Below are 25,291 nucleotides of genomic sequence, written 5' to 3'. Positions count from 1 at the left end.
TCGTTTCTTTTTATGGCCGAGTAATATTCCATTGTATATATGGTACTGTGTTTTTTAAAGTCCTGCTCCTTCCAGTACTTTATCTTTGGCATACTCTTCTCCCCAGCCAAGTTTCGCAGAATCCTCGTTGCTCGTAACTCAGAACGAGAGGAAAGTTGTCTCTGTTTTTAAAATTTCTCTCCACTTCAACTACCCCCACCCTCACCCCCGCTTCAGAAACTGGTTTACATATCAGTAACGAGTACAGGAATGAATTGCAGTTTTTACACAATACGCAGTGGAGGACAACACTTGGTCCGAACACCTACCCGCCCCTAGGACCCACCGTTTACTGCGTAGGAAACTCCAGACAACAAGTATTTAATACTACATGACCCTCAGCGCCGTTGAGGGTAAACTTGCAGCACTGAAAGGCTTCAGAAAAACTAGTTTTAAACAAGAAACCATTCCAGACCCACAGCCGCCTCCCAGGATCCGGGACGTACCTCCCTCTACCACGCCTTCCTATCCGGAAGTGACGTAACAAGTGAAGTACGTCTTTTTCCACCGTCCGCCGGTGGCGCGGCACAGGCTGGCGCCGGGCGTGCGTCGGCGCCGCGGCCGGCAGAGGGATTCTGGGTAACGGCCCCAGCCGGCTGGGGCGGCTGGCTCCGCGCAGTAGGTTCCGCTCACGGGAAGTCTGTTGGCAGTGGGGATTGTAGGGCCGGGGGCAGCCGGACATGGAGCAGCCGTGGCCTCCGCCAGGACCTTGGAGCCTCCCTCGGGCAGAAGGTGAGGCTGAGGAAGAGAGTGACTTGGACGTGTCCCCCGGTTCTCCTCGCTACCCGCAGCTGCCCGGAGGCGGCACCCAGGTGAGAAGGGGCCCGTGTTCTGCGGGGGGATGGAGAGGTGCCGTCACCAGGCCCCCAGAGCCCTCTGTCTCTGCGACCCTCTTCTGTGCCCTGTTCTGAGCCCCCACCTCCCCCTTTCCCCGCCCCCGACTCCCGACCCCCAACCTCGGGCGTCGGGAGCCTGAAGCCATCCCATCACTTTGTAGCATCTACTGAGGTCTTCGAAGAGGGTCTGGCCATATAGCCCCAACCTTCACCTCCACGCACACCTTTTCACCTTGGCTAATTCCTCACCCTTGGAAGAAGTTTCTCCCCTCCACCCCTCTTCTGACGGTACCCAGATTTGGGACAGCTCACTCTATAACATTGACCCTTTGTCTTCTTGTGCCTGCTCTTATCCGAGCACTTTATTCTTTTGAAGGCACTAATAATTGTGCACAGTTGATGGGAACAGTGAATGGTTGTATTTCAATAATTCACTGAGCTCCTGACATAAAGATTTCAGATCCAGTTTATATCACTGACTTTTGACATCTGAGCAAATTCTGTAAACCTTGCTATTGATGCTGGCATAAATCTCGCCCATTCGCGTGACTATTTTCCCCTTACGTTTCTGATTTTAGTTTTGTTTCACACCATTCTTCAGTAAAAATATATAGGCACACGTTTGCCTTTTCCTTCAGACTTCTTCCTCAGATTCCTGCCGCTACTTGTGGTTTTCAGCCCAGCCTTCTTTCCTCTGAAACTTATCCAAATGTGATATACTGCCACTTAGGATTTTCCTGGTCCTATCTTAGGGAGTGCTTAGGTACTCATATCACCTTGTCTCGGTTTTTCTCCTAACCTGAGTGTTTTCGAAGTATATTTCAGGATCACGGACTAAACACTAATATGTTCAATGAAATGGATTATAGGTATTTGCCTTCTAGGCTTCTTGCAAAATGGGGTCCCCCAGGGCTTAACTGAATTAAAACAGTTTTTCTCTAGACTCATCTTGCTAGCTGTTAATGAAAATGAGTGATTTAAGTTGTTTGCCAATAAGTGTAGGGTCATCGATCCTATGCCCAGCTCACAGGGTTGGTTGGCTGCACAGAGAAAAATGCTGTTTCATAACCACAGACTGTACTTCGGCCAGCTAGTCACTGGGAAAGTGCAAGACATTTTTTTAGGAGGACAGAATGAGAGTTGATAGGTTGGTAGTCACCCACTAATTATGGATCACTGGTGTCATCTTTATATACAAAATGTGTTATATAAGCACATAATGAATGTGTTACAGAGATAGAAAAAGAATGAACAGCAGCTGCCATTGTCAGTTTTGAAGGAGTATAGAGAGGATAGAAAGGTCTCAAGAATTTCACTGCATTGTGGTTGAATCTAAAGAGTAACCTAAGAGAAACTGAATTTTAAAAATAGCTGTATATTAATTTATAAGCTTATTTAGCTGAAAGGAATTTTAGAAATGATTAGGCTTAAATCCTACATTAAAAGTGATTTCCCTGAGGCCATGTAGGCAGTGGCAGAATTAAAAGTAGAATCCACTTCTGACACCTAGTACAGTGTTTTTTCCCACCTACTGTACTGCCCATCCTGTGATGTAATGTAAAATTTTATTTGGCTGAAACTAACTTTGAATGGTACTAAGATTTGCAAAATGATTTCTAATCCTAAATTAGTTCCTGTGTTTATAACAAACCTACTTACTTGTCATGCTGGATTTAAGTTTTAGAACTTAAGTTTTTCTTTTGGAATATTTGGAAAGAATAAAATATTTAATTCAGTATATAAACATTTTATAATCTTTATAAAAACAGCCTTGGTGTAATTTTACCAAATATAAGGAAACTAGCTATATTAATGTCATATGTGATGTATAGTTCTGAGATCCAGTTAAATGCAGTTTGGAACTTAGAGATCCTGTTTGGGAATTTTTTTAATGTAAAGTTACATTAGTAGACCTTAATGCTAACAGTTCTTTTTTCAAATCTTTGTTTATTAAAATATGATCAGTCATCTCAATACATGTTGGATAGTTTACTCAAATGCCCAAACATAGTCTGTGTAGTCTGTGCAGAAGGATATAAACATAAATCATTTTTAGAATTAAGAAATAAAATTTCTGTGTTTGATTTGAGAGGTGATTTGAGAATTTGCTCCCGCATAATTTGACAATGCAAGATATTTCCATTTGTCCTTACCTTTCTTAGTATTTCTTTGACTTTTCTTACAAAATAAATTTTATAGCTTCATTTTTCTCCTCTTCCTAGTCCCTTTTTAAGCATAGCTAGTCTGCAGTTATTCTTAACCCTATTCTAAGGTAGCAAAAAGTAAAAATAAATACCTTACTTGGTTGGTTAGGACCAAGTGGTATCTGGGCTCCAAACCTGCTAAACAAGTAAAACATCTGAATAGCAAGTGTCCACATTCCCTCCAATAGAAATCTAAGTTTGCCTGAAGACTTAGCTAAAAAAGAAGCCTTGCATGCTACTTGCCTTAGAATTCCTAACCACCACTAGTCTATTCCAAGAAGTCAAGTCGTTTATTCATCTAAGATTTATTGCATTCTAGCCCCTCAAGAAGCTGATAGTTAAACAAATAAGCACAGTATTGTGTGAAAACACCACTTTAAAAATATGCATAACTTGGGTGGAGAGGGACAGGGTAAGAGGGAAGGGACATGATGCTGGAATCTGGGATGGAGATAGGAGGTTTAGGGATGGGGGAGTTGTCACATTGAATGGGGTGGAGGGGTGGGAAGGGGATGTAAAGAATAAGCAAACAAGTAGAAGAGTGACTAGGACTGAGTCTAGAGAGATAATAGGAAGTGAGATCATGAGGGACCATGCCATGCCACAGAGTTTGCACTTTATCCCAAGACTCTAAGAATGAGTAAAATTATCATATTTGTTTCTTGGAGAAATCACTCCAAGTCTAGAAGAGTAGAGAATGGCTTGAAATGAGAAAGAGTGTATTTATATAATTAAAGTGTGAAATTACAAGGGCTTGAATAGTGATAAAGATAAGGGAATAGATTAGAGTAAAATTATTCTGAATACCTAGTTTGAAATTGATCTACATTTTGGCTAAGAAATCATAAAGAATGTGCCTTTAGCTTTTGTTTGATAGAACTGAGGAATATAAGGAATTAAACATCCGTCACGATGCTTTACACGTGGTGGTTCAATAAACGTTAAAAGTGGGCTTCCCTGGTGGCACAGTGGTTAAGAATCCACCTGCCAGTGCAGGGGACACAGGTTCGATCCCTGGTCTGGGAAGATTCCCACATGCCGCGGAGCACCTAAGCCTGTGTGCCACAACTGCTGAATCCTGTGTACCCAGAGCCTGTGCTCTGCAATAAGAGAAGCCACCGTGATGAGAAGCCCGCGCACCACAACGAAGAGTAGCCCCCGCTTGCCGCAACTAGAGAAAGCCTGTGCGCAGCAACGAAGACCCAGTCAGCCAAAAATAAATAAATAAAATACGTTTATTTAAAAAAAATTTTTAAATAAATGTTAAAACTAATTACTGTTGAGTCTTAGTAGAACAGAGTCACCACCTAATGAAACTTAGAAGCTTTTGCACAGCAAAGGAAACCATAAACAAGACGAAAAGACAACCCTCAGAATGGGAGAAAATATTTGCAAATGAAGCAACTGACAAAGGATTAATCTCCAAAATTTACAAGCCGCTCATGCAGCTCAATATCAAAAAAACAAACAACCCAATCCAAAAATGGGCAGAAGACCTAAATAGACATTTCTCCAAAGAAGAGATACAGATTGCCAACAAACACATGAAAGAATGCTCAACATCATTAATCATTAGAGAAATGCAAATCAAAACTATAATGAGATATCATCTCACACCGGTCAGAATGGCCATCATCAAAAAATCTACAAACAATAAATGCTGGAGAGGGTGTGGAGAAAAGGGAACCGTCTTGCACTGTTGGTGGGAATATAAATTGATACAGCCACTATGGAGAACAGTATGGAGGTTCCTTAAAAAACTAAAAATAGAACTACCATACAACCGAGCAATCCCACTACTGGGCGTATACCCTGAGAAAACTATAATTCAAAAAGAGTCATGTACCAAAATGTTCATTGCAGCTGTATTTACAATAGCCAGGACATGGGAGCAACCTAAGTGTCCATCAGCAGATGAATGGATAAAGAAGATGTGGCACATATATACAATGGAATATTACTCAGCCATAAAAAGAAATGAAATTGAGTTATTTGTAGTGAGGTAGATGGACCTAGAGTCTGTCATACAGAGTAAAGTAAGTCAGAAAGAGAAAAACAAATACCGTATGCTAACACATATATATGGAATCTTAAAAAAAAAAAAAGGTCATGAAGAACCTAGGGGCAAGATGTGAATAAAGACACAGACCTACTAGAGAATGGACTTGAGGATACGGGGAGGGGGAAGGGTAAGCTGGGACAAAGTAAGAGAGTGGCATGGACATATATACACTACCAAACGTAAAATAGATAGCTAGTGGGAAGCAGCTGCATAGCACAGGGAGATCAGCTCAGTGCTTTGTGACCACCTAGAGGGATGGGAGGGAGGGAGACGCAAGAGGGAAGAGATATGGGGACATATGTATATGTATAGCTGATTCACTTTGTTATAAAGCAGAAACTAACACACCATTGTAAAGCAATTATACTTCAGTAAAGATCTTAAAAAAAAAAAGAGTCACTAGGGTGGACCAGTGACTATTTTTTTAAAACAACTTTGTCTGTTTTGATTAGGATTAAGTTAAAGGTTATCTATCTGATGTAGTCAGTTTTAAATAGAAATTTCCAATAATAACAACTCAGATTACCAAGGATTGGGGTAACACAGAAAGAAAATAGAAACCAAGAAGTGATTACTTCTAAATAAAAGGTTCTTTGAGTGAAGAACTTGCAAAGCAAAGCTCTATAAAGGTCTGTTTTTCAGCATGTTGAGTGATAAGATGATGAACTAGATTTAAGCTTTTGTTTTCATTATTCTGTTTCAGGATTATGAAGACTATAAATCAAATGTTTGTTGAGGCCCCGCTGTATGCAGGATACTGTGCTAGTTGCCAGGCTTTTTGTTGCTGTTAGTTGTCAGGGGAGAGGCACAAATTAACAACAAAACTTAGAGTCTAGTTGATGAAACAAGGTCTATAATATAAAACTCTTAACTGCAAACACAGAAGGCTGAATACCTGTGTACCAAAAACATTGTACAGAAATCCATGACTAATAGAAATTTGAACTGTGCTACATAAACATACCTGTTCTGTTGCCTTCTTCATTTCTTAAAAATACTGTTTTGTTTTTTAATCCAGATGTATAGCCATGGAATTGAAATGGCTTGCCAAAAGCAGAAAGAGTTTGTGAAGAGCTCTGTGGCGTGCAAATGGAATCTCGCTGAAGCTCAGCAGAAACTTGGTAGCTTAGCACTGCATAACTCTGAGTCCTTGGATCAGGAACATGCCAAAGCACAAACAGCAGTATCAGAACTGAGGCAACGGGAAGAAGAATGGCGGCAGAAAGAAGAGGCTCTAGTACAAAGAGAGAGAATGTGTCTGTGGAACATGGATGCCATTAGCAAGGATGTTTTTAATAAGGTACTCTCTTTTATTGGACCATAATGAAAGAAGGAAAGACTGAAGTGTTTGTACAAACCAGTTGTGCATATCTGTTAACAAAGCAACAGAATCTTATAAACAGTATTCAGTGTTGACAGTTTAGGAAAAGTGATTGTTACAGAAATGTGTTATCCCCAGTAGTGTCTAATGTGGGTAGTCCTTAATCCAATTATATGGCTACAGCATAGCACAATGAATATAAGCCTGGGTTCTGGAGTCAGACTGCCTCAAATTTCAACTTTTCACAAGCTGGCTTTGTGACCTTGGGCAAGTCACTTCTCTAAGGTTTCATCAACTATAAAGAGTGGGTATGAAAGCTAAATAAGGTAACATCTTAAAAGCAGATAGCATGGGGCCTGGTATGTGGTAAAACTCAGATGTTACCAGTGCTTTCTGATGTTGCTATGCTTATCAGCTTGCTTTCAATTTTGTAACACTAATGTATCGTTACTGGTTTTATCAAATAAAACAAAGTCTCTCACTGTTATTTACCAGTATGTATTTAGTAAACCTCAGACAGTAATCTGGTCTTAGTGTTACAAGCATTATTGCTGAAAGGAGTAGTAAAATACTTTTGCCAAGTTAGTTTGTTAAGAGCGGTCTTCTGTTTCTCACTGGATTACATATATAGGCCTTATTCTTTGACTTTTGTATCTGAAAAAGAAGTGGGCAATGAAATAAAGTCATTTTCATCTAATGTCTAAAGTAGTGCTCTTTCTATTTGTACTAAACTTAACTCTCAAGACTTAGGTATGGACTGCTCATTCTTGTCTAAGTCCGCATTCAGTTTATCTTTAACCGTCATTATTCTCTACATGTAGTGTGTAACACTACTTGTTTCTGCTCTGGCATCCACTCTCAACACTCCCCCCCCAAGCACCTTTAATTTCCTTCCCCTGGACTAGCTCTAGTCCTGCTACAGCAATAAGTAATACACACAGGTAAATGTCTAGTACCACTAGCCCTATCAGTACTTCTTTCTTTAATGGAGATAAATTGTAAGAGTACAACATGCTTCTTGTAAAAAACAAAAACATAAACCTGTAAAGTAGAATTGAAAGGCTTCCTTCATTTCCATTTCCCAGAGATGACCACTGTTAACAGTGAGTCATATCCTTCTAGACTTTTTCTGTGATTGTACTAATTTATATATTTTTCTTTCCCCTCAACAGAATAATTCTTTCACTGAATGATTCGCTGTCTCTGTATATGTTGTTCTAAGGGATGTGTCATCTTAAGTATTACTTTATTTCTGGTTTGCATTTATACCCCAAAACTATTTAAAATAATTTTTTTATTCCAGAGGGAATTGTCAAAACAGTGTTTCTTTGTTTATAAAGTTAATGTCTCTTTTGTTAACACAGTGGTCACAAAGAAAATATTTTTGTCTCTTCTTTTAATTGTTTTTTTTTAAAGTTGGATTCTAACATAGCTTACATTTATACCACAAATTAATTAGGACTCTCTTTATGTTCCAGTCATTTGCTCAAAATCGTACATTGATTTTGTCTGGGAGCTTGAGACTTGAGAGGACTGGTCTAGGTCTGCGCTGTCCAACTTGATAGCCACTAGCCACATGTGCCATTGAGCACTTGAAATGTGGCTAGTCCGAATTGAGATGTGCTGTAAGTGTAAAATACACGCCAGATTCTGATGGCTTAGTATCAAAAAAAGTAAAATATTCCATTAATAATTTTTTGTGTCGCTTACATGTTGAAATGATAATATGTTGGATATGTTGGGTTAAATAGATATGCTATTAATTTCATCTGTTTCTTTTGCTTTTTAACATGGCTGAAAGGAAACTTTAAATTACGTTTGTGGCTTGGATTATATTTCTATTGGACAGTGCTGGTCTAGATGGAGAATATATAAAGGAAAAAAATGCTTTTATTTTGAAATATGTAAACTTGTGTGTTTCCTGATTGTAAACTGTCAGAGAGCTAGTTTTCAATTTTCATTTTTGGCAGTGATGATCTCAAGGTTTAAACGTGATCACATAATGTTCTGAGAAATTGTTCTGCCAGTTTTTCTGGCCAGATAAAAACTTCATCTTCGTCTTTTTTATGACTTATTTAACTGAAAAGAAGCACTTCCTTAATAGAAATTTGTACTTGATTTCAGAATCGAACTGTTTAGCCTCTCCTAAAAAAAGTTTACAGCAAAGGTCTGTTTTAGGTTTATGTCTTATCAAAAATTTTGTTGTAAATATACTCTATATGCTTTGAATTTCTGAGTTTGTTTCCAGCAAGAACTCCATAGATGACAGTAGGGCTGCAAATATTTAATGGAAATGAATAATGCAAAACATAAATTATGCATGTAAAGGATCTTTCTGTACCTGCCTTTGATAGGGAAATTCAGTTTTACAGAAAGGTTAATTCATTTGTTTTTCTCTGTTGATTTCTAAAATAATTGTATAATTTTCTACATATATATCACTTTAAATAAGACTAATGAAACTTCATTACAAGAAAATTTTAATTAATTTTTTTTTTTTTTGTGGTACGTGGGCCTCTCAGTGTTGTGGCCTCTCCCACTGTGGAGCATAGGCTCTGGATGCGCAGGCTCAGCGGCCATGGCTCATGGGCCCAGCCGCTCCGTGGCATGTGGGATCTTCCCGGACCGGGGCATGAGCCCGTGTCCCCTGCATCAGCAGGCAGACTCTCAACCACTGCGCCACCAGGGAAGCCCAAGAAAATTTTAATTTTTAATAGAGTTTTACAGATGAATTTAATAATGTAATATGAGTTTACTACATCACCTTTTTATAGTGTGTATAAGAAGGATTGCTAGGCATTCAATAAGTGAGAAAAAATCCAATTAGAATATAAAATCTGATTTTAACTTCAAAATTTTTTTCTTAGAGTTTTATTAATCAGGATAAAAGAAAAGAAACAGAAGATGAAGATAAATCAAAATCATTTATGCAGAAACATGAGCAGAAAATCAGACATTTTGGTAAGTTTACTACTTGAGTTTCCTTCTTTTGTAATGTTTGGTACCATAAATATGTGTACAAAAGGTGGATTTATAAAATGGGGACCAAAAAGAAGACAAGTGACAAACTCCAGTTGCATAGCTGCTTCTGGCACAGTTGTATAGCTCTTGTTTTAGACTTTTTTTTGGTCGTAAAAAAATAGAGTGACAGAGTAAACTGAATTGTGAAGAAAAGCAAAATTCAATCTATTATTATATAATCCTACCCTCTAAAAACATGGTCTTTTTTACTACCTAGATTTCTTTCCATTTCCCAACTAGTCTTTGCTTTTGTCTTTTTTCATCTTTGCTTCCTTTGTATCTGATTATTTTATGGTTGTAAGATTAGCATTCATTTTTTTCAGGTTTTGGATATGATGCTATACAATTTATGTAGATGCTTCAACTGTTATTCAGATAACTAATAAGTAATAGAATATAATTTATAATAAATAATAAGTAATAGAAATACATATACAAAGAACTGAAAAATAGTTTTCTCTATTGGGGAAAAGCAGTGGGATGGGGGTTGATTTTAGTGAAGGCTTCCCAGAGGAGATAACGTCTGAGTTAGATTATAAGGAACATGTAAGAGTTCTCCATGTAGATAAGGGAGGCAAGGCAACAGCATGTCCAAAGGCAGAGTCGGGAAACAGTATGCTATGTTCTAAGAATTATAAGCAGTGACAATACTGCTGGAGTGAAAATGCTACTGGGAAGTATATATGTGTCAATTTAGTAAACATAGTTTTTATTTGGAGTATGTTAATAAGCTTTTTAAATGACATTTTGAGACCTTTTTCCTATTGGTGTTTCTCTCCCAAAGTATTTAGAATTTCATTCATCCTTATGTCAGTACAACAGATACTACTTTAGATTTTTTCCTTTTTTTGCAGTTTATTCATAGAATTATTTCATAAAGTTTATTCATAAAATTTATTCATTTTTCTCATACTTTTTATTTTTAAATAGATTTATTTATTTTATTTATTTTTGGCTATGTTGGGTCTTTGTTGCTGCGTGCGGGCTTTCTCTAGTTGTGGCGAGCGGGGGCTACTCTTCGTTGCGGTGTGTGGGCTTCTCATTGCAGTGGCTTCTCTTGTTGAGGAGCATGGGCTCTAGGTGCACGGTCTTCAGTAGTTGTGGCTCGCGGGCTCTAGAGCACAGGTTCAGTAGTTGTGGTACACGGGCTTAGTTGCTCTATGGCATGTGGGATCTTCCCGGACTAGGGCATGAACCTGTGTCCCCTGCATTGGCAGGCAGATTCTTAACCACTGTGCCACCAGGGAAGCCCTCATACTTTTTATTTTTAAAAAGTGAAATAAGTTACGTATTCTGTTTAATTCAAGAATAGTGTCTGAAGAAGTAAGCGAAGTTTATTTTTGCAAATATTATCATTCCAGTATTATTTACAATAGAAAAAATGGATATACAGTCATCCCTTGGGTAGATATTAAAATCTTTAAATAAGCGGAGCCCTGAATTATAAGAATAAAAAGCAAAAATTTTGTAAATGAATCTTAGTTGTGATAATGTGAGTTGCAGCTCCCACCTACAGCCCTTACTTCCCAGGCCTGTGTGTTCTGTAGGAAAAGGAGTACCATGTACTGATTACTCTTTCAGAGCATGATGCATCTGGTAGAATAGCATCCCTCAAGGTGCTTTCACAGAGCTTGCATTCTGTAGGCCAGTTGCTTTGGAGCCATGGGAAACCTAGTGCATGTAAAATAGTTCCCTCACTTTTGCTATAAACTGAGTGCTGTGGTCAGAAGGAATTTTGTTTGGGAAAATATCCCTACCTCACTAGGTGTAGTAACCCACCTGGCACTATAATTATGTGTGTCTTCAATAAAACATTTCACTATCCTATAAAACCTACTGCTTCTGTGTAGTAATGTTCATAAGACCAGTGAATTTCATGAGCCTGTTGTCTTCATTTCTTTTGCTGTAAATTCAGTTTTGGGGTCAAGAAATAATGTGGTATGGGGAACATCCCATTTAGTAAGACCACAGATGCATTACTGGTAGAAGCATGGCAAAGAGGGAGGGCAATACCAGATCTCAAATGGTCTTGTTCAAGTGAGGAACCACTGGTCCCTCCAAAATGAAACGGGACCAAGATTATCGACCTATTACTTGATGGTTGGCTGGTCCTTCCAGCTTGATGGTTGGCTGTCCTCTTCAATATTGAGGTTTCAGCACTGGTTTCTGCTACTGGTAAATTAGGTATTCAGTGGCTAACCTGGAATACCCTTGATGAAGAGATCCCATGCTGTTGAATCTCTGCATAATCTCAAATCTACCACCATGACTCCTTAGTTTATAAAATATTGTACAAACAATCAGATGGCTGAGGAAATATGTGACTAATAAACAGTTGTTTTGCCATTGCATGAGTGGGCTTCCATGTCTCATCCTTTAATACTAACCAGAGCCTTACTGTCTTCAAAGCCAACCAGACCTGATAGCCATTCCCAGATTCACATTGTGCCTGTTTCTTAGTGGAAATACACTTGACTTTTCGCTTTGGGCAAGATATCCTACTTGCCACAGCCCATTGGATCCCCAGAAATGTTACTAGGGTAGTATAGGCTCCCAAAATTTTCCTGTGTTTTTATTTCCCACTTTCTGGCATGTTTGTTTGTATCGTACCAAGACAAATGGGATACCTGCTCCTTCTTGCTCACCAAGTTCCATCAGAGTACAGTAGACCAGTTTGCAGTCATGTGGGATGATGAGATAGCCAAAGTCTCTGGGGACTAAATTATGGCACAGAGTTGATGGAGAGACCTGAGGCAAGACAGTGGAAGTTTAATAATTGTCCCACCTGGGTGGAAGCAGATGTTTCTGGAGTTGTGTGCTTGTTGTAATAAAGGAAAAAAAGGCATTTGTCAGAGTAATGACTACATTCATATAATCCTTTGAAGTAAACACATTTGGAATAGCAGCTGTGATTAGAGCTTCTAGCTGGAGGCTTTCCAAACTTGGTTTGCATTCCAGACTCTTGGAAGACATGGGCCTAGAACATGGGAGGTTGTGAAGGGCTGCAAAGGCTTGACACTGTACTACTTTGTGGTCTCATGCGTACGTATATTCTTCAGACTTCCTCCTAACTTTCCCTTATGGTATCTTTTGATATTTTTTGACTGTCTTTTCTTATATTGCTTTTATTACCCCTTGTAATTAGATGGAATTTACCATCTAATGATTAATGGTACAACCATGTCATGGAATATTGTGAAGTATTAATTTTTTCCCCCATATTTATGTTTACTTATTAATTTAGTTAATTCGTGTTTTATAAATATAAAATACCAATTTAGAAATAAAGTCTGTTTTCTTTTAAACTTCACAGAACAGTTTTCTTCAAAGTCATATGCATCTTTGACATCACTGTCTTTATGATGATTAGAGCTGATTTTTGGTGATCTAACAGTTTTTCATGGCACATCATCTGTTCACTTCCAACCAAAGTTAGCTGTGATTCAGCATTTCTTTGAATCTGTGTGGGATGTTGCCACTGGAGATTTTGTTAAAAGCTGTAAATATTTGCATAGATACTATGTTAGAATCAGTTGTGCTGTAGGTGGATATTCAGTCTCTTCAATGTAATCACTTACATATTGCTTTTCAAAAACACATCAGTATCCTATTTTTGAAAAACATTAATAAAAGTACTCTTAGAATGTGAAGTGAGTAGGAAATTAACATGTATGATATGATTCTAATTTTGTTTCTCTAAAAGTCATTAAAAAATAAACCAGAGGGAAATACATCAGAATGTTAACATTGATTATCTCTTGTAAGCATTGCAGGTGGTTTTTATTTTCTGGATTTTTCAAATTCTTCACAATGAAAATACTTTATTTTTATAATCTGAAAAAGAAATATTTTTAAAGAGTTTATCCTAAGAATTCAAGGATAGCTTAACATTAGAAGACTCATTAATGTGATTCACCATATTAACAGATTGCAATAGCATAAGCACAGGACTTAGTGATAAGTTTGATGTGGGAGGAATGGAAATGTCAGAAGAATCTCTGAAATACCTGATTGGGTGACATGGAACCTAGGAAGCAATGTAGATGGGCAGGGAGAGAAGAATGGGTTCATTTTCAAATAAGATGAGTTTATGTGCAGGCATGTAGGTAGAAGTAGCTGTCTGGTGGTAGGTGATTGGGAATACAGGAGATCTGGAGCTCAGGATATATTGAAAAATAGGTCATATATCATTCATTAAGAAATTCACAACCTAGTTGGGAGGTTTTTGGTATATTGACAAATTAAGATACTTAGTATAATTCAAAGGATTGAAATCTATCATTCTATCAGTATAATGCAAAAAGGAAAGGGAAATAAATAATGAAGTGTATTTGGGGACCATTTTAGGAATCAGATGGAATATTGAGAGCTAAAGGGTGGATTGGGATTTAGACATTCACCAGAAAAAAAATATATGGGTGAAGATACATAATTAAAATATTTTAATTTGTCAAAGTAAGGTTTTTCAAGCATTCAGAGAAGTTGGTTGGCTGGTTTAAATGACTAGATTATCCTTAACCAAAAGATTAGCTTAGGGCTTCCCTGGTGGCGCAGTGGTTGAGAGTCCGCCTGCTGATGCAGGGGACACGGGTTCGTGCCCCGGTCCGGGAAGATCCCACATGCTGTGGAGCAGCTAGGCACGTGAGCCACGGCCACTGAGCCTGCGCGTCTGGAGCTTGTGCTCCGCAACAGGAGAGGCCACAACAGTGAGGCCCGCATACCGCAAAAAAAAAAAAAGGATTAGCTTAACATTTGATGGATGAATGAATGAATGAATTGTTCATATTGTGTTAATAATACCTAGTATTTATCAGGTGTTTACTTTCTGTCAGGTACTGTTTTAAGTGCTTTATATGTATTAACTCCTTTAGTCCTCACAAAAATCCTATGAGTTAGATGCTGTTTTTAGCCCTCTTTTACACATGGGGAAATGTAGGCATAGAGGTATAACAGAACTTGCCCAAGGTGTGGTAAGGCCAATACTTGAACCTAGGCAGTTTAGTCCTAGAGTCATCATGTTAGATTGTGTTACTCTCCATTTGATTTTTAGTTTCTTTATAAATTCCAAAGTAATATGTGTACTTTCTGGTATGTTCTGTTCCACTAAGCCATTGATTCTCTTGATATATTTTGTTCATAAAATTCCACACTCTTCCCACAGAGGTCTTAATGGACTACTTGTAACGTAACTTCTCAATTTCATAATAATTTAGTATGCATTTTTGAAATCAGGTATTGACAATTCTTTTTCAGGTAAAGAAAAGCTATGGTCATCCTCAAGTGTTAGTTTTGTCTCAGTTATTAAGTGGATAGTTTAAAACCTTTAACGTTTAGTGACACCCTTCTTCACGGCCCCTACAAGTGTCACTAACCCTTTCGTATATATCTTTCCTGCAAAAGAAACCAGAATGGGTAGGAATTTGGTGCGTGAGTAAGTCACAATGCTGCCCATGGAGAAGTAAACGGAGAAGCAATGATCTCTCTGAATGGTTTGATAGAGTTGAAAATATTCCCTCTTCAGAAGTGTAACAAAGCTAAGGCAAAATTGCTTTATAGGATTTATTTTATGGCTTCAGGTATAAGAAATAGAATTATGCTTTCTTTAGATCTGACCCACAGAAATTATTAATTAGATTCTTTATATAATTTGAGAAGTAGTTTAAAGTAACTTAAATAATCATCGTTTCTCAGAATTTAAAATGACCTATTCACTGTATCCAAAGTGTTGGGGAAGTAACTCTCTAAAGCTTGTAAAACTCTTTATGAGAAAATGCTAAAATGCTTTTTTCCAATTTTTTAAATGAGGAAAAAATCATTATTTTTAATTAATTTCCATGTGTTGCTGTGTATTTCTCAGTAAGACATTTGTCCTCAGTTTTGTTTTTACTTGTGTTCTGATGTGGAACTTCAGAAGTTCATTTTGTGTCTAGAGGAAAGATTTATTGCCAAACTATTGAGATAGCCTTATAAAATTTCCATGATGACTCAGTAACTTTCTTGGTTGGATGAGTCTAAATAAAGCTCAACACTTTGCTGGTTCTGTTAATTACTTGGGTGGTATCAACTTTTTGACCAAATTTCTTAACTAATTTGGGTAAAGAAGACAGTACACCTTTAGTAGTATTTGGACTGGTTTGGTATTCTGAAGCAAAATGGCAGCTATTTTCAAATATGCTTAACTAATTTTAAAAAGATTTTGTTTTCTACGTATAAAGTCATCATGACTAAATGGTTAACATGACTAAAATGGTTAAAGTATATTTACTATTATAACACTTACTGGATTGGTTTCCCATGCTGTTGACATTTTACCATATTATCTTAGACATATTTTAATAAATTAGAAGAAATGTAGTTTTTCTGAATCTTTTATTATGTCTTTGTTTGCTCAGTGTAGTTTCTTGAGGTTTTGCTTTCTTATGCATCTTTCTAACAGAAAAATTTGTATTCTCTGAATAAATAATATTGAATCTCCTGAAATTATCTGTACTTACTTTAGCCTAGAATGACCAGGAGTCTCTATTTGCCTGGGACTTCGGGCATTCCCCAGATGTAGAACTTACGGCTTTAAACCAATCACCCTACTTCAGCCTGACATTATTTGAAATAAAGTTTGCTATGAATTTTGAAAGCTATTTCCAATATGCTGGGTATTCCAATAGCTAGTATGTATTCCAATAACATACTGCTATGGCAATGTGAGTTGTCTTTAAAGAGAATCATTTTAAAATACCATTTCTTTGCTTACAAGAGGAAAGTATTTGACATTCATGGTTTAATTCTTTTTTTTACAGGTATGTTAAGTCGATGGGATGATAGTCAGAGATTTTTGTCTGACCATCCATACCTTGTATGTGAAGAAACTGCTAAATATCTTATTTTATGGTGTTTTCATCTAGAAGCTGAACAGGTATCATGTGAAACTTGAATTTCTGGGAACATTAGTGGAATTCTGATTTACTTTTTTGTTTTGTTTTTTCCGTTACTTTAAATGAAAGTAGGAAGGTCATTAAATGAAATTATAATTTTGTTTTGTTTTCACATCTACTTGAGCTTACTGTTGGAATTTTTTTTAGTTATTTCAGTTAGCATAGGGAAACTTGTTTCCAATGTGCTTTCCCTGCCTGCCTGCCCCCTCACCTCTCTTGTTCCCATGTATTGATACTATAAACCTTTTTCTTTTTTAACCTATTTAAAAATCATATTTTAAAAATCCAAATAGTAATCACAATATTAAATATATTTCTTATAATTTTAATCTGTTACTTTCAGAAAGGGGCTCTGATGGAACAAATAGCACATCAAGCAGTTGTAATGCAGTTTATTATGGAAATGGCCAAAAACTGTAATGTGGATCCAAGAGGATGTTTTCGCTTATTTTTCCAGAAAGCCAAAGTAAGTAGCTATTTGGTATTGTTAAATGGGAAGGTTAGGTTTTAGCTGAGACCTCATTTGTCCATACACATCAATGGAAGCCATCCAACCAGGATGCCACAGGCTAAATTCTGTAGATTTTATAAGGAAAAGAAAAATTATATTGTTGTTTTCATGCTAATATAGATTTAAAGGAGCTATATAAGAAGCTATACTATACAACATGTATGTGAAATTGAGAGCCATTTACATGAATGTATGTATTCAGGAAAATTAGAGGAATGGTTAAAAAAAATCTGTAGTACACAGAATATTATTCAGCCATCAAAATTATATTTATGAAAAATTTTTAACCTGAGAAAATGCTTTGCTATAAAGTCAAAAGAAGTGATACATGTTTATATATACAGGATGAAGTCAGCTATAGTAACGAAAAATAGGTATGTCTAGAAAGATTAAATAACATTTCACACTCACTAAATTTACTAATTTAAATTATTACTATAATTTAAAAGTTGTACAAGAAGTAGAGCAATAAGAATTCACATGCACTGACTCTAGGAGTATAAATTGGTATAACCTCTTTGGAAAATTTCCTTGTAAAGTTGAACAAGACAAGTGCTTACAGCGAGAAATTCTCCTAGGTATATACCCTAGAGAAAAACGTCTCAACATGTGGTCCAGGGACACTTGAGGGTTTTCAAGACCCTTTCCATTAGTCCTGAGTCAAAACTATTTTCATAATAATAATAAGATGTTATTTGCCATTTTCACTCTCATTCTCTCATCAGTGTACAGCATAGATTGATACAGAAGCAGATGTGTGCATACAGCTATCTTCTCTTAAGCCAGACTTCTCACTAAATTGTTTGTTTTGAAAATAGAGTTTTTTTAAAAAAGTATGTTATAAATGTTAACATGTAATGAGTTTGTTATTATATTTCAGTTAATATATATTTAATTCCTCAGTTTTAATTTCTAACACATAAGTATTGATAGATATAGCCCACATAAACAGGAACTCTTTAGGTTTCTCAATAATTTTCAAGAGTATGAGGGAGTCCTGCGACTATAAAGTTTGAGAACTGCTGCCCTAGAGACACTCATGTATGTGCTTAATAGAATTGTTCATAATAGCAAAAAGTCTGGGAACAACCCAAATGTCTGTTAACAGTAGAATGAATAAATTGTGGTATATTCATTTGGTAATATACTAATCAGCATTGGCATGGATAAAAAGACAAGAAAGCAAAAAAAAACCAAGTCTTAGAATGATATATCTGGTATCATTTTCTTATATTTTTTATAAAGTTCAAAAACAAGCAGAACTAAATATATTGTTGATGATACATAAATTTTAAGCAGTAAAACTGAAGAGGCAAAGGAGTGATTAGGACAAGTTACAATAATGGTAACCTCAGAGAGAGATGGAATGCTCTTTGAAACTCATCTCTAAGATACTAGTAATGATCTATTTCCTAATTTTTGTGGGTACATAGTGGGATTTTTGCCCAATAAATTGTACGTAAATATTTTACATGCTCTTTTTTGCATATATGATATATTTTAGCATACACAATTAGAAGTTAGAAGGAAATATACCAAAAGTTTAATTTTGATTATACCTGGGTCGTAGAAGTATAAGTCATTTCCATTTTCTTTTTCATATACTACAGTCAACATATTTCCTTTTATAGAGAAAAACATTGTGTTTTTAAAATAAAAAAAAGTAGTATGGCAGCAGTCCTACCTTCTACTTCTACTGTTAAAATACAAAATTTTCCCAAGACAGTAGTTTTAATGAGTAAACAATTTTTAAAAAAAATAAACTTATTTATTTATTTATTATTGGCTGTGTTGGGTCTTCATCGCCACGCGTGGGCTTTCTCTAGTCACAGTGAGCAGGGGCTACTCTTGGTTGTGGTGCGCGGGCTTCTCATTGCGGTGGCTTCTCTTGTTGCAGAGTACAGGCTCTAGGTGCACAGGCTTCAGTAGCTGCAGCACGCAGGATCAGTAGTTGTGGCACCCAGGCTTAGTTGCTCCATGGCATGTGGGATCTTCCCAGACCAGGGCTCGAACCCGTGTCCCTTGCATTGGCTGGCAGATTCTTAACCACTACACCACCAGGGAAGCCCTTAATGAGTAAACGATTGAGTTGGTATTTTAGTTAGGCTTCTGATGACTATTCTAAATTTTCACTTGACACATAGGCATTAAAAATAAAATCATACTTTCTTTTTCATCTTACATTAATGGATATGTTTGAACTAGTGCTTAGTAAGATAATGGAACATAGTCAAACTATATGTATCCTTTGAAATTTACTTTGACAAAATAGAACTGAACAGCTATGCAGTCTTAGATCTTAACATTGTGCTCTTAATAATTTCTTTTAAATTAAGGAATAACTTTCATGAGGTGCTTGCTTTGTGCCAGGTATTATTCTAGGCACTTTACATGGATTAACTCATTAAATCCTCATAACATTTTATAAGGATTTTTATTTCTTTTTTTACAAACGAGGAAATTAGCATAGAGAAACTGAGCAAGTGACCCATAGGTTGCTTAATAAAACAAAAATCAATCAAGTCTCTCTAGATCTAAATCCCTAGGCCTTAGGCATGAAGTAAGGTCAGCAGTTGTGTCACTTGATTCCTTTAATGGTTTGCTACATAACCATTTCAGAAGGACTACTTTTGGATATGAAGGCTAACATTACATGTGTCTACACGAGTACCGTATATTGACTAAAGTGAAATGCTATAATATAATTAAAGAAATGATTCCTAAATTCTTAAAAAGATAGAATGGCAGCACAGAACATTGTCTGCATTATTTGTATAGATATTGATGCTAGTAACTAATCCATAGGTTTTAATCCAGTTACACAACGTAAACTACATTAAAGAAAAAAAATTGCACTGCAGACGAATGGGCCCATTGATATTCAGGAATGAGACTTCGACAAAATCTCTTCCACCACTTGAACTTAAACTCTGTGATCTATTGTGTAGGATGTGCTCTGTGTCATTTTTTAATCTGCAAAGGAAACGTTTATAATTGGAGGCTACTGCCAAAAGGATGTTTTGCATTAAGAATTTTGCTTTATATTAAATACACCTTGGGAGAGAGAATTCCCTTCCCTCAACATAACTCATCGTACTTTTTTCTTTCCATAAACTTGAAAAGAAGGTACTTCCTTAACTAAAACATTAAGGTATTTTCATAACGAAGTTGAATGTTGAGTTTAATTGGCTTTCATGGCTTTTACAAATAGGGGTTTTAGGGTCAGAGAATTACTAATAACAATAATAGTGTTCCCTCATTAATTGGTAGAGAATTAGAAGGTTTAAAGAATATCCCTTGGCTGTTGCTTGGCAGTGGGAAGAGGAGAGGAGAACATGAGAGGTTAAATGAGGACTATTTTGGATCCTGTCAAGAATATAGATAAATCAAGAGAAATACAGAGGAAGCCTACCTTCTTTCATTTTATTAGTGTGTATGTGTAAAGACGGGCTGTTTCTTATTAGTTTGTTTTATTTTGCTGAAGCAAAGGGAAATGGAACAAACCAATCTTCAATATTCATATAAAACAGGCAGTTTTCAGAAATCTGACAGAGATCTTGGTGGTTTCTACACTGAAACTATTCACCTCATCTTTACTTCTTCCACTTCAGGCCTAATATATGCTTGCTAGAGTTTACTCTGTGGTCTGGAAGTCTTGAAAAACACAGTCTTTATATTTTGTATTTTCTAGGCAGAGGAAGAAGGTTATTTTGAAGCATTCAAAAATGAACTTGAAGCTTTCAAGTCAAGAGTAAGACTTTATTCTCAATCACCAAGTTTCCAACCTATGACAGTTCAGAATAATGTTCCCCATTCTGGTGTTGGATCTATAGGTTTATTAGAATCCTTACCACAGGTAAGTTGGAAAAGTAAATATTTATTTTATAAATATATTAGTTTACATAATTTTTGTTCTTTTGGACTTCTCTTTCTTCTTATACATTATATATGTGTGGTCATTTTAAATATTCTTGCCTCAAAAGATAACTCTTGAGTTTCATCTCATGCCATATTTTGGCATTAAATCTTGTTCATCTCTTAGGTATTTAGAGAGATACCAAATTCCACTCCTTTAAATACAGAAGGGATGAGGACCACCTAAGCATTCTTAAGGGCAAGTGTTAACTATTGATCATCTCAATCATAAACTTCTCAGGATGGCTCCTGAGGAACATCTCATTCTAAGTAGAACTATACCGTTAAGAATTTATTGAGATGAATTAGCTTCAAAGCATATGTCCAAGTAGCAACCAAGATGATCTGTTGCATGAGTTTAGTAGTATTATCTTTTTGAATGTTGGTGTTGCCTACCAGATGTAACATCTTACTACAAATTAATGTAACTTATGCTAAGCTGTTCTTTATGGTAATATTGGCCAATTCTTTGAGCCCCTTGGAAATCTGCTATTAGAATAAGCTAAAACCATGTCACTAGTGTGAAAGAATTTATGTCAAAGAGGAGGTTGGACCACAGGTCTGCCTGATTCTACTTAGGATTACTGTTTTAAGTTATTAAAAGTTACTGCCCATTTTGGTTCTAGTAGCATTTAAATTGAACCAGTCATCTCTCATTTTCTCATTTTTAGGACCTAAGATTTTAGGAACAGCTTTAGCCAGTTTAGCCTGTTGCCTACACAGTGAAAGGGAAGTCTCACTCAAAAGGCAGTGTGGGGCTTCCCTGGTGGTGCAGTGGCTGAGAGTCCACCTGCCGATGCAGGGGACACGGGTTTGTGCCCCGGTCTGGGAAGATCCCGCATGCCGCGGAGCGGCTGGGCCCATGAGCCATGGCCGCTGAGCCTGCGTGTCTGGAGCCTGTGCTCCGCAACGGGAGAGGCCACAACAGTGAGAGGCCCCCATACCACAAAAAAAAAAAAAAAAAAAAAAGGCAATGTGAGGAGAGCCCTGTATTTATTTTTAAATCTCAAGAGTGGTAGAAATTGAGATTTTCAGTATCTTGACCTTATGTATCTATAATTTCACTATTCTGGTTATATGTATTGTAGGCCAAAGGGACAATTTAAGGAAAGCAATTGATCACATTCAACTCAGCCAAAAATATTATTTTCAAGGATAGAAATAATTAAGGTCCGATTTTTAAATAATTAGTAATGTTAACCCTTAGTTAGACATGTAAGCAATATTCTCTCTCAATTTGTCCTACACATTACCTCTTAATGCTGTTTAAATAAAATGAAAATTTTCTCTTCAGTTCTGTGAGAAAGAGCCCATAGGGACGCAGTCTTTCCAAAGGAATTTTTTGACTAAGTCTCTGTAAGTTCAACATATAAACCTCCTAAAACTAAGGTGTTACATAATGAGTGCAGAGGAAAAGACTTTTGAAGGATGTTGTTGATTCTAAACGTAAGAGGGAAAAGATAAGATTTCAGCTAGATCCACAGAAACACTGTTATTTGAGAGAAGGATAAGATGATAGATAGGATAAGATGAGAGACAACCTGAGGGACTAAGTTGTCAACTGAGAGGAGATTTGGAAGAAGAGCTTAACCATGACAATAACATCCCATTTTTATTATATCAGTTTATAAACTGCAAAACACTTTTACATGGTGTCTCATTTAATCTTCTCAAAAATGCTGTGACACATTTTCATTCATTTTATGGATGAGTAAACTGTACCTCCTGGAGGTTAAGTAATCTACCTGAAGTCAATACAGTAAGTGATGGAGCTAATATGCTAATCCTGGATTTCTGTTCTACTCCATTGCTTATTCATTCTCCTACATCAGGGGTCCTCAACTCCCAGGCCGTTGACTGGTACCAGTCCGTGGCCTGTTAGGAACCGGGCCGCACAGCAGGAGGTGAGCGGCGGGCAAGCGAAGCTTCATCTGCTGCTCCTCGTTGCTTGTATTACCGCCTGGACCATCCCCCCACCCCTACCCCAGGCCAGTGGAAAAATTGTCTTTCACAAAACTGGTCCCTGGTGCCAAAAAGGTTGGGGACCACTGACCTACATCATAGAATATTGTTGAATCATATGCTAGAAAGAGGACAAGACACTCAGTTGTGTGCTCTTGGGAGGAACTGGTCTCTGGGACAAGAAATGTGTTGAGTATGTTATTAGATGAGAATATAGGGTAATCAGTGGAATTTAAGTGTACATTAGGTTAGGTATATGGATTGCTTTTTGTTTTTTTAAGTCTCCTCATGATGATGTCTTCAGTTCTTAAGGAGGTGGGTAGATGAATTCTAGAGAATCTCTTTAGCCAGTTCTAATACTCAAAATTCTCCATGAAAATCTGGAGCCTAGTCTTAATAGAGAGTAACTGTAAGCTCTGTTCTGAAGGCCTTTGGAATTGGGCCTGGATGGTCAGAAAAGATCTTAGCACTCTGTTTCTTTGGAGAATGGGATAACATAACAAGATTATTAATAATTTTTTATAAAACTTAAATTTGGATAACACTTTAGCTTTTAATCTCTTTTTTTAATTGACAGCAGTCTCGTGAAATAAGCCAAATACCACTATCATTAGCTTTGAGAGAACTAAACCAAGGCCTCTTGGACAGAGATACAAGTAACAGTTACCTTAGGCTTATCCTGTATACTAGCTTTTAATGTTATTAAATTTTGATGAATTATTTTCTCTTTGAGGATGGCATTATACTAAGTGGAAGAGGTAGGGTTAGAACTGAGGTCCAAAGTTATTTTAGTGTTCCAGACCTCAGTCAGTTATTTGTGCCACTTCCTTCATAAAAACCTGATTGAGAATAATCCAACTAACTTCTGGCTTACTTTTTGATTTTTACAATAAAAGAATCACAAAGTATTGTACTTTATTAAGGAGACCTTTTGAAAACCCTGCCTCCCTTTGGTATGGGGAGGTTTAAGATATCTATGCCCTGTGTGGACTGTTTTCCTCATTGATGTTTATTAAATAAAATAAACAGATGAAAGTAGGTGATACATAATAAAACTCTAAGTATGAGCAGATATTCAGAACAACTGATAAAACTGAATTCTTGGGGAAGAATTTCCTAAAGTCCTAGGTCTTAAGGGCTTATGTCTCTATTCATGATGCTTTAATAATAATGGGTTTATTTTTGCATTTATTGAATAAAGTTTTCTGTTCCTAGTTTTAGAAATGAACAAATTAGAATATTTTTGAGTTCTGCTGTTTAAAAAATAAACAAAACCTAAATTAAACTGTTCTTTTGTTTTCAACTTTTTAAATACGAGTCTAAGTACCTTTCAGAAGATTAACCATTTCTCACTTGGGTTTGTTTTAACCTTTGAGAAACCAAAATAGACTCTGAAGATAGCTATAATATTTTCTTAGTAAATATATTTTTTCCTTATTCAAGTGTTTTTGTAATTTTAGTATTTACTGTTATAATTAGTAATCTTCATAATACATATAATACATTGCTGGCTTAAAGCCATATTTATCTTTTAAATTATCAATAGCTATGTACATATAATCATATGGAAGATACAGTCTTATATGATTAAATAATTAAAATTATAGAGTTTTGTTAAACAGAGGAAAAAGGTAGTGTTTATTACATTTCTATTTTTCACGTACATCATTCTCTCTTTATCACATCTCTTTGGATTAAGTGGTAATAATCTATTTAATTTTTTTCTTTATCTTCTTGGGTTTCAACCCAAGTCTGACTTCAAAGTCCATCTTTTTTCCTGTTCTGCTATACTGCAGAGAAATAGAGAATGCAAAACTGAATATGCAACTGCATATACTGGCATAAAACTGATGATCATTCATTCATTCTTTTTTCTTTTCAGAATCCAGATTATCTTCAGTATTCTATCAATACAGCTCTCTGCAGTTTAAACTCAGTGGTACATAAAGATGATGATGAACCCAAAATGATGGACACTGTATAATTTGGTTAAGACTGCTGAAGCCAAGTGCTATTTTGTTACAAGAAAGGAAGAACTTGGCTATTTTCTTGACACTTTTATGGGTGCTGCACTTTATTTTTGTTCGGTTTTTGATGGGAGGGAGAACAAAGAGTACTGAAACGTTTTGTAAAATTTTTTTCATGTGCTGCTAGGTTTTTTTCTTTTGTTTTTTTTTCTGAAGAGAGGAGTGGTACCACATGTTGCAAGAAGTCAAACTGGACATTATTTTGTTTTTTTTAGCTACTAAATTTGCCTTTAATCTTATTGTTCTCAATTTTGGAATCAAAGTATGAAAATCTGCACAAATGCAATGTTTACAAGAACTGGTTGATTCTAGGAGGCATCTGCTACAGTCTTTTTATATGGATATGTACATGTCCTACTCTACAAAAATGATTAAAGATAAAAATGTACTTGTATCCTATTGCTAATTTAGCTGTCAAATCTGGTGTTTCATTATATTAAAAGCAATAAATCAGTAGTTGATAA

The 25,291-nt window shown here is 36.3% G+C and overlaps 1 protein-coding gene across 1 annotated transcript; it reads left to right on the top strand.

Moving 5' to 3' along the window:
• The first annotated feature begins 579 nt into the window (after positions 1-579).
• CDC37L1 (cell division cycle 37 like 1, HSP90 cochaperone) lies at positions 580-25,291 on the top strand. Its single transcript, XM_065879326.1, has 7 exons — positions 580-851; positions 6,160-6,441; positions 9,330-9,423; positions 16,278-16,393; positions 16,756-16,878; positions 20,615-20,779; positions 24,683-25,291. The coding sequence occupies exons 1-7, from the start codon at positions 720-722 to the stop codon at positions 24,782-24,784; spliced, it is 1,014 nt and encodes a 337-aa protein (XP_065735398.1). The 5' UTR covers positions 580-719; the 3' UTR covers positions 24,785-25,291.

This window comes from Phocoena phocoena, chromosome 6 (genome assembly GCF_963924675.1).
Source record: "Phocoena phocoena chromosome 6, mPhoPho1.1, whole genome shotgun sequence".
Taxonomy (NCBI): domain Eukaryota; kingdom Metazoa; phylum Chordata; class Mammalia; order Artiodactyla; family Phocoenidae; genus Phocoena; species Phocoena phocoena.
The sequence above is the reverse complement of the archived record's forward strand: the minus strand, read 5'-3'. Positions and strand labels throughout refer to the sequence as shown.

What these genes read in the sequence shown, in the direction of transcription:
- CDC37L1 (XM_065879326.1), top strand. Translation starts at nt 720, where the DNA reads ATGGAGCAGCCGTGGCCTCCGCCAGGACCTTGGAGCCTCCCTCGGGCA. An exon ending in TTCATCTAGAAGCTGAACAG is followed by an intron (nt 16,394 to 16,755) that starts GTATCATGTGAA and finishes TGTTACTTTCAG; the next exon opens with AAAGGGGCTCTGATGGAACA. An exon ending in TATTAGAATCCTTACCACAG is followed by an intron (nt 20,780 to 24,682) that starts GTAAGTTGGAAA and finishes TTTTCTTTTCAG; the next exon opens with AATCCAGATTATCTTCAGTA.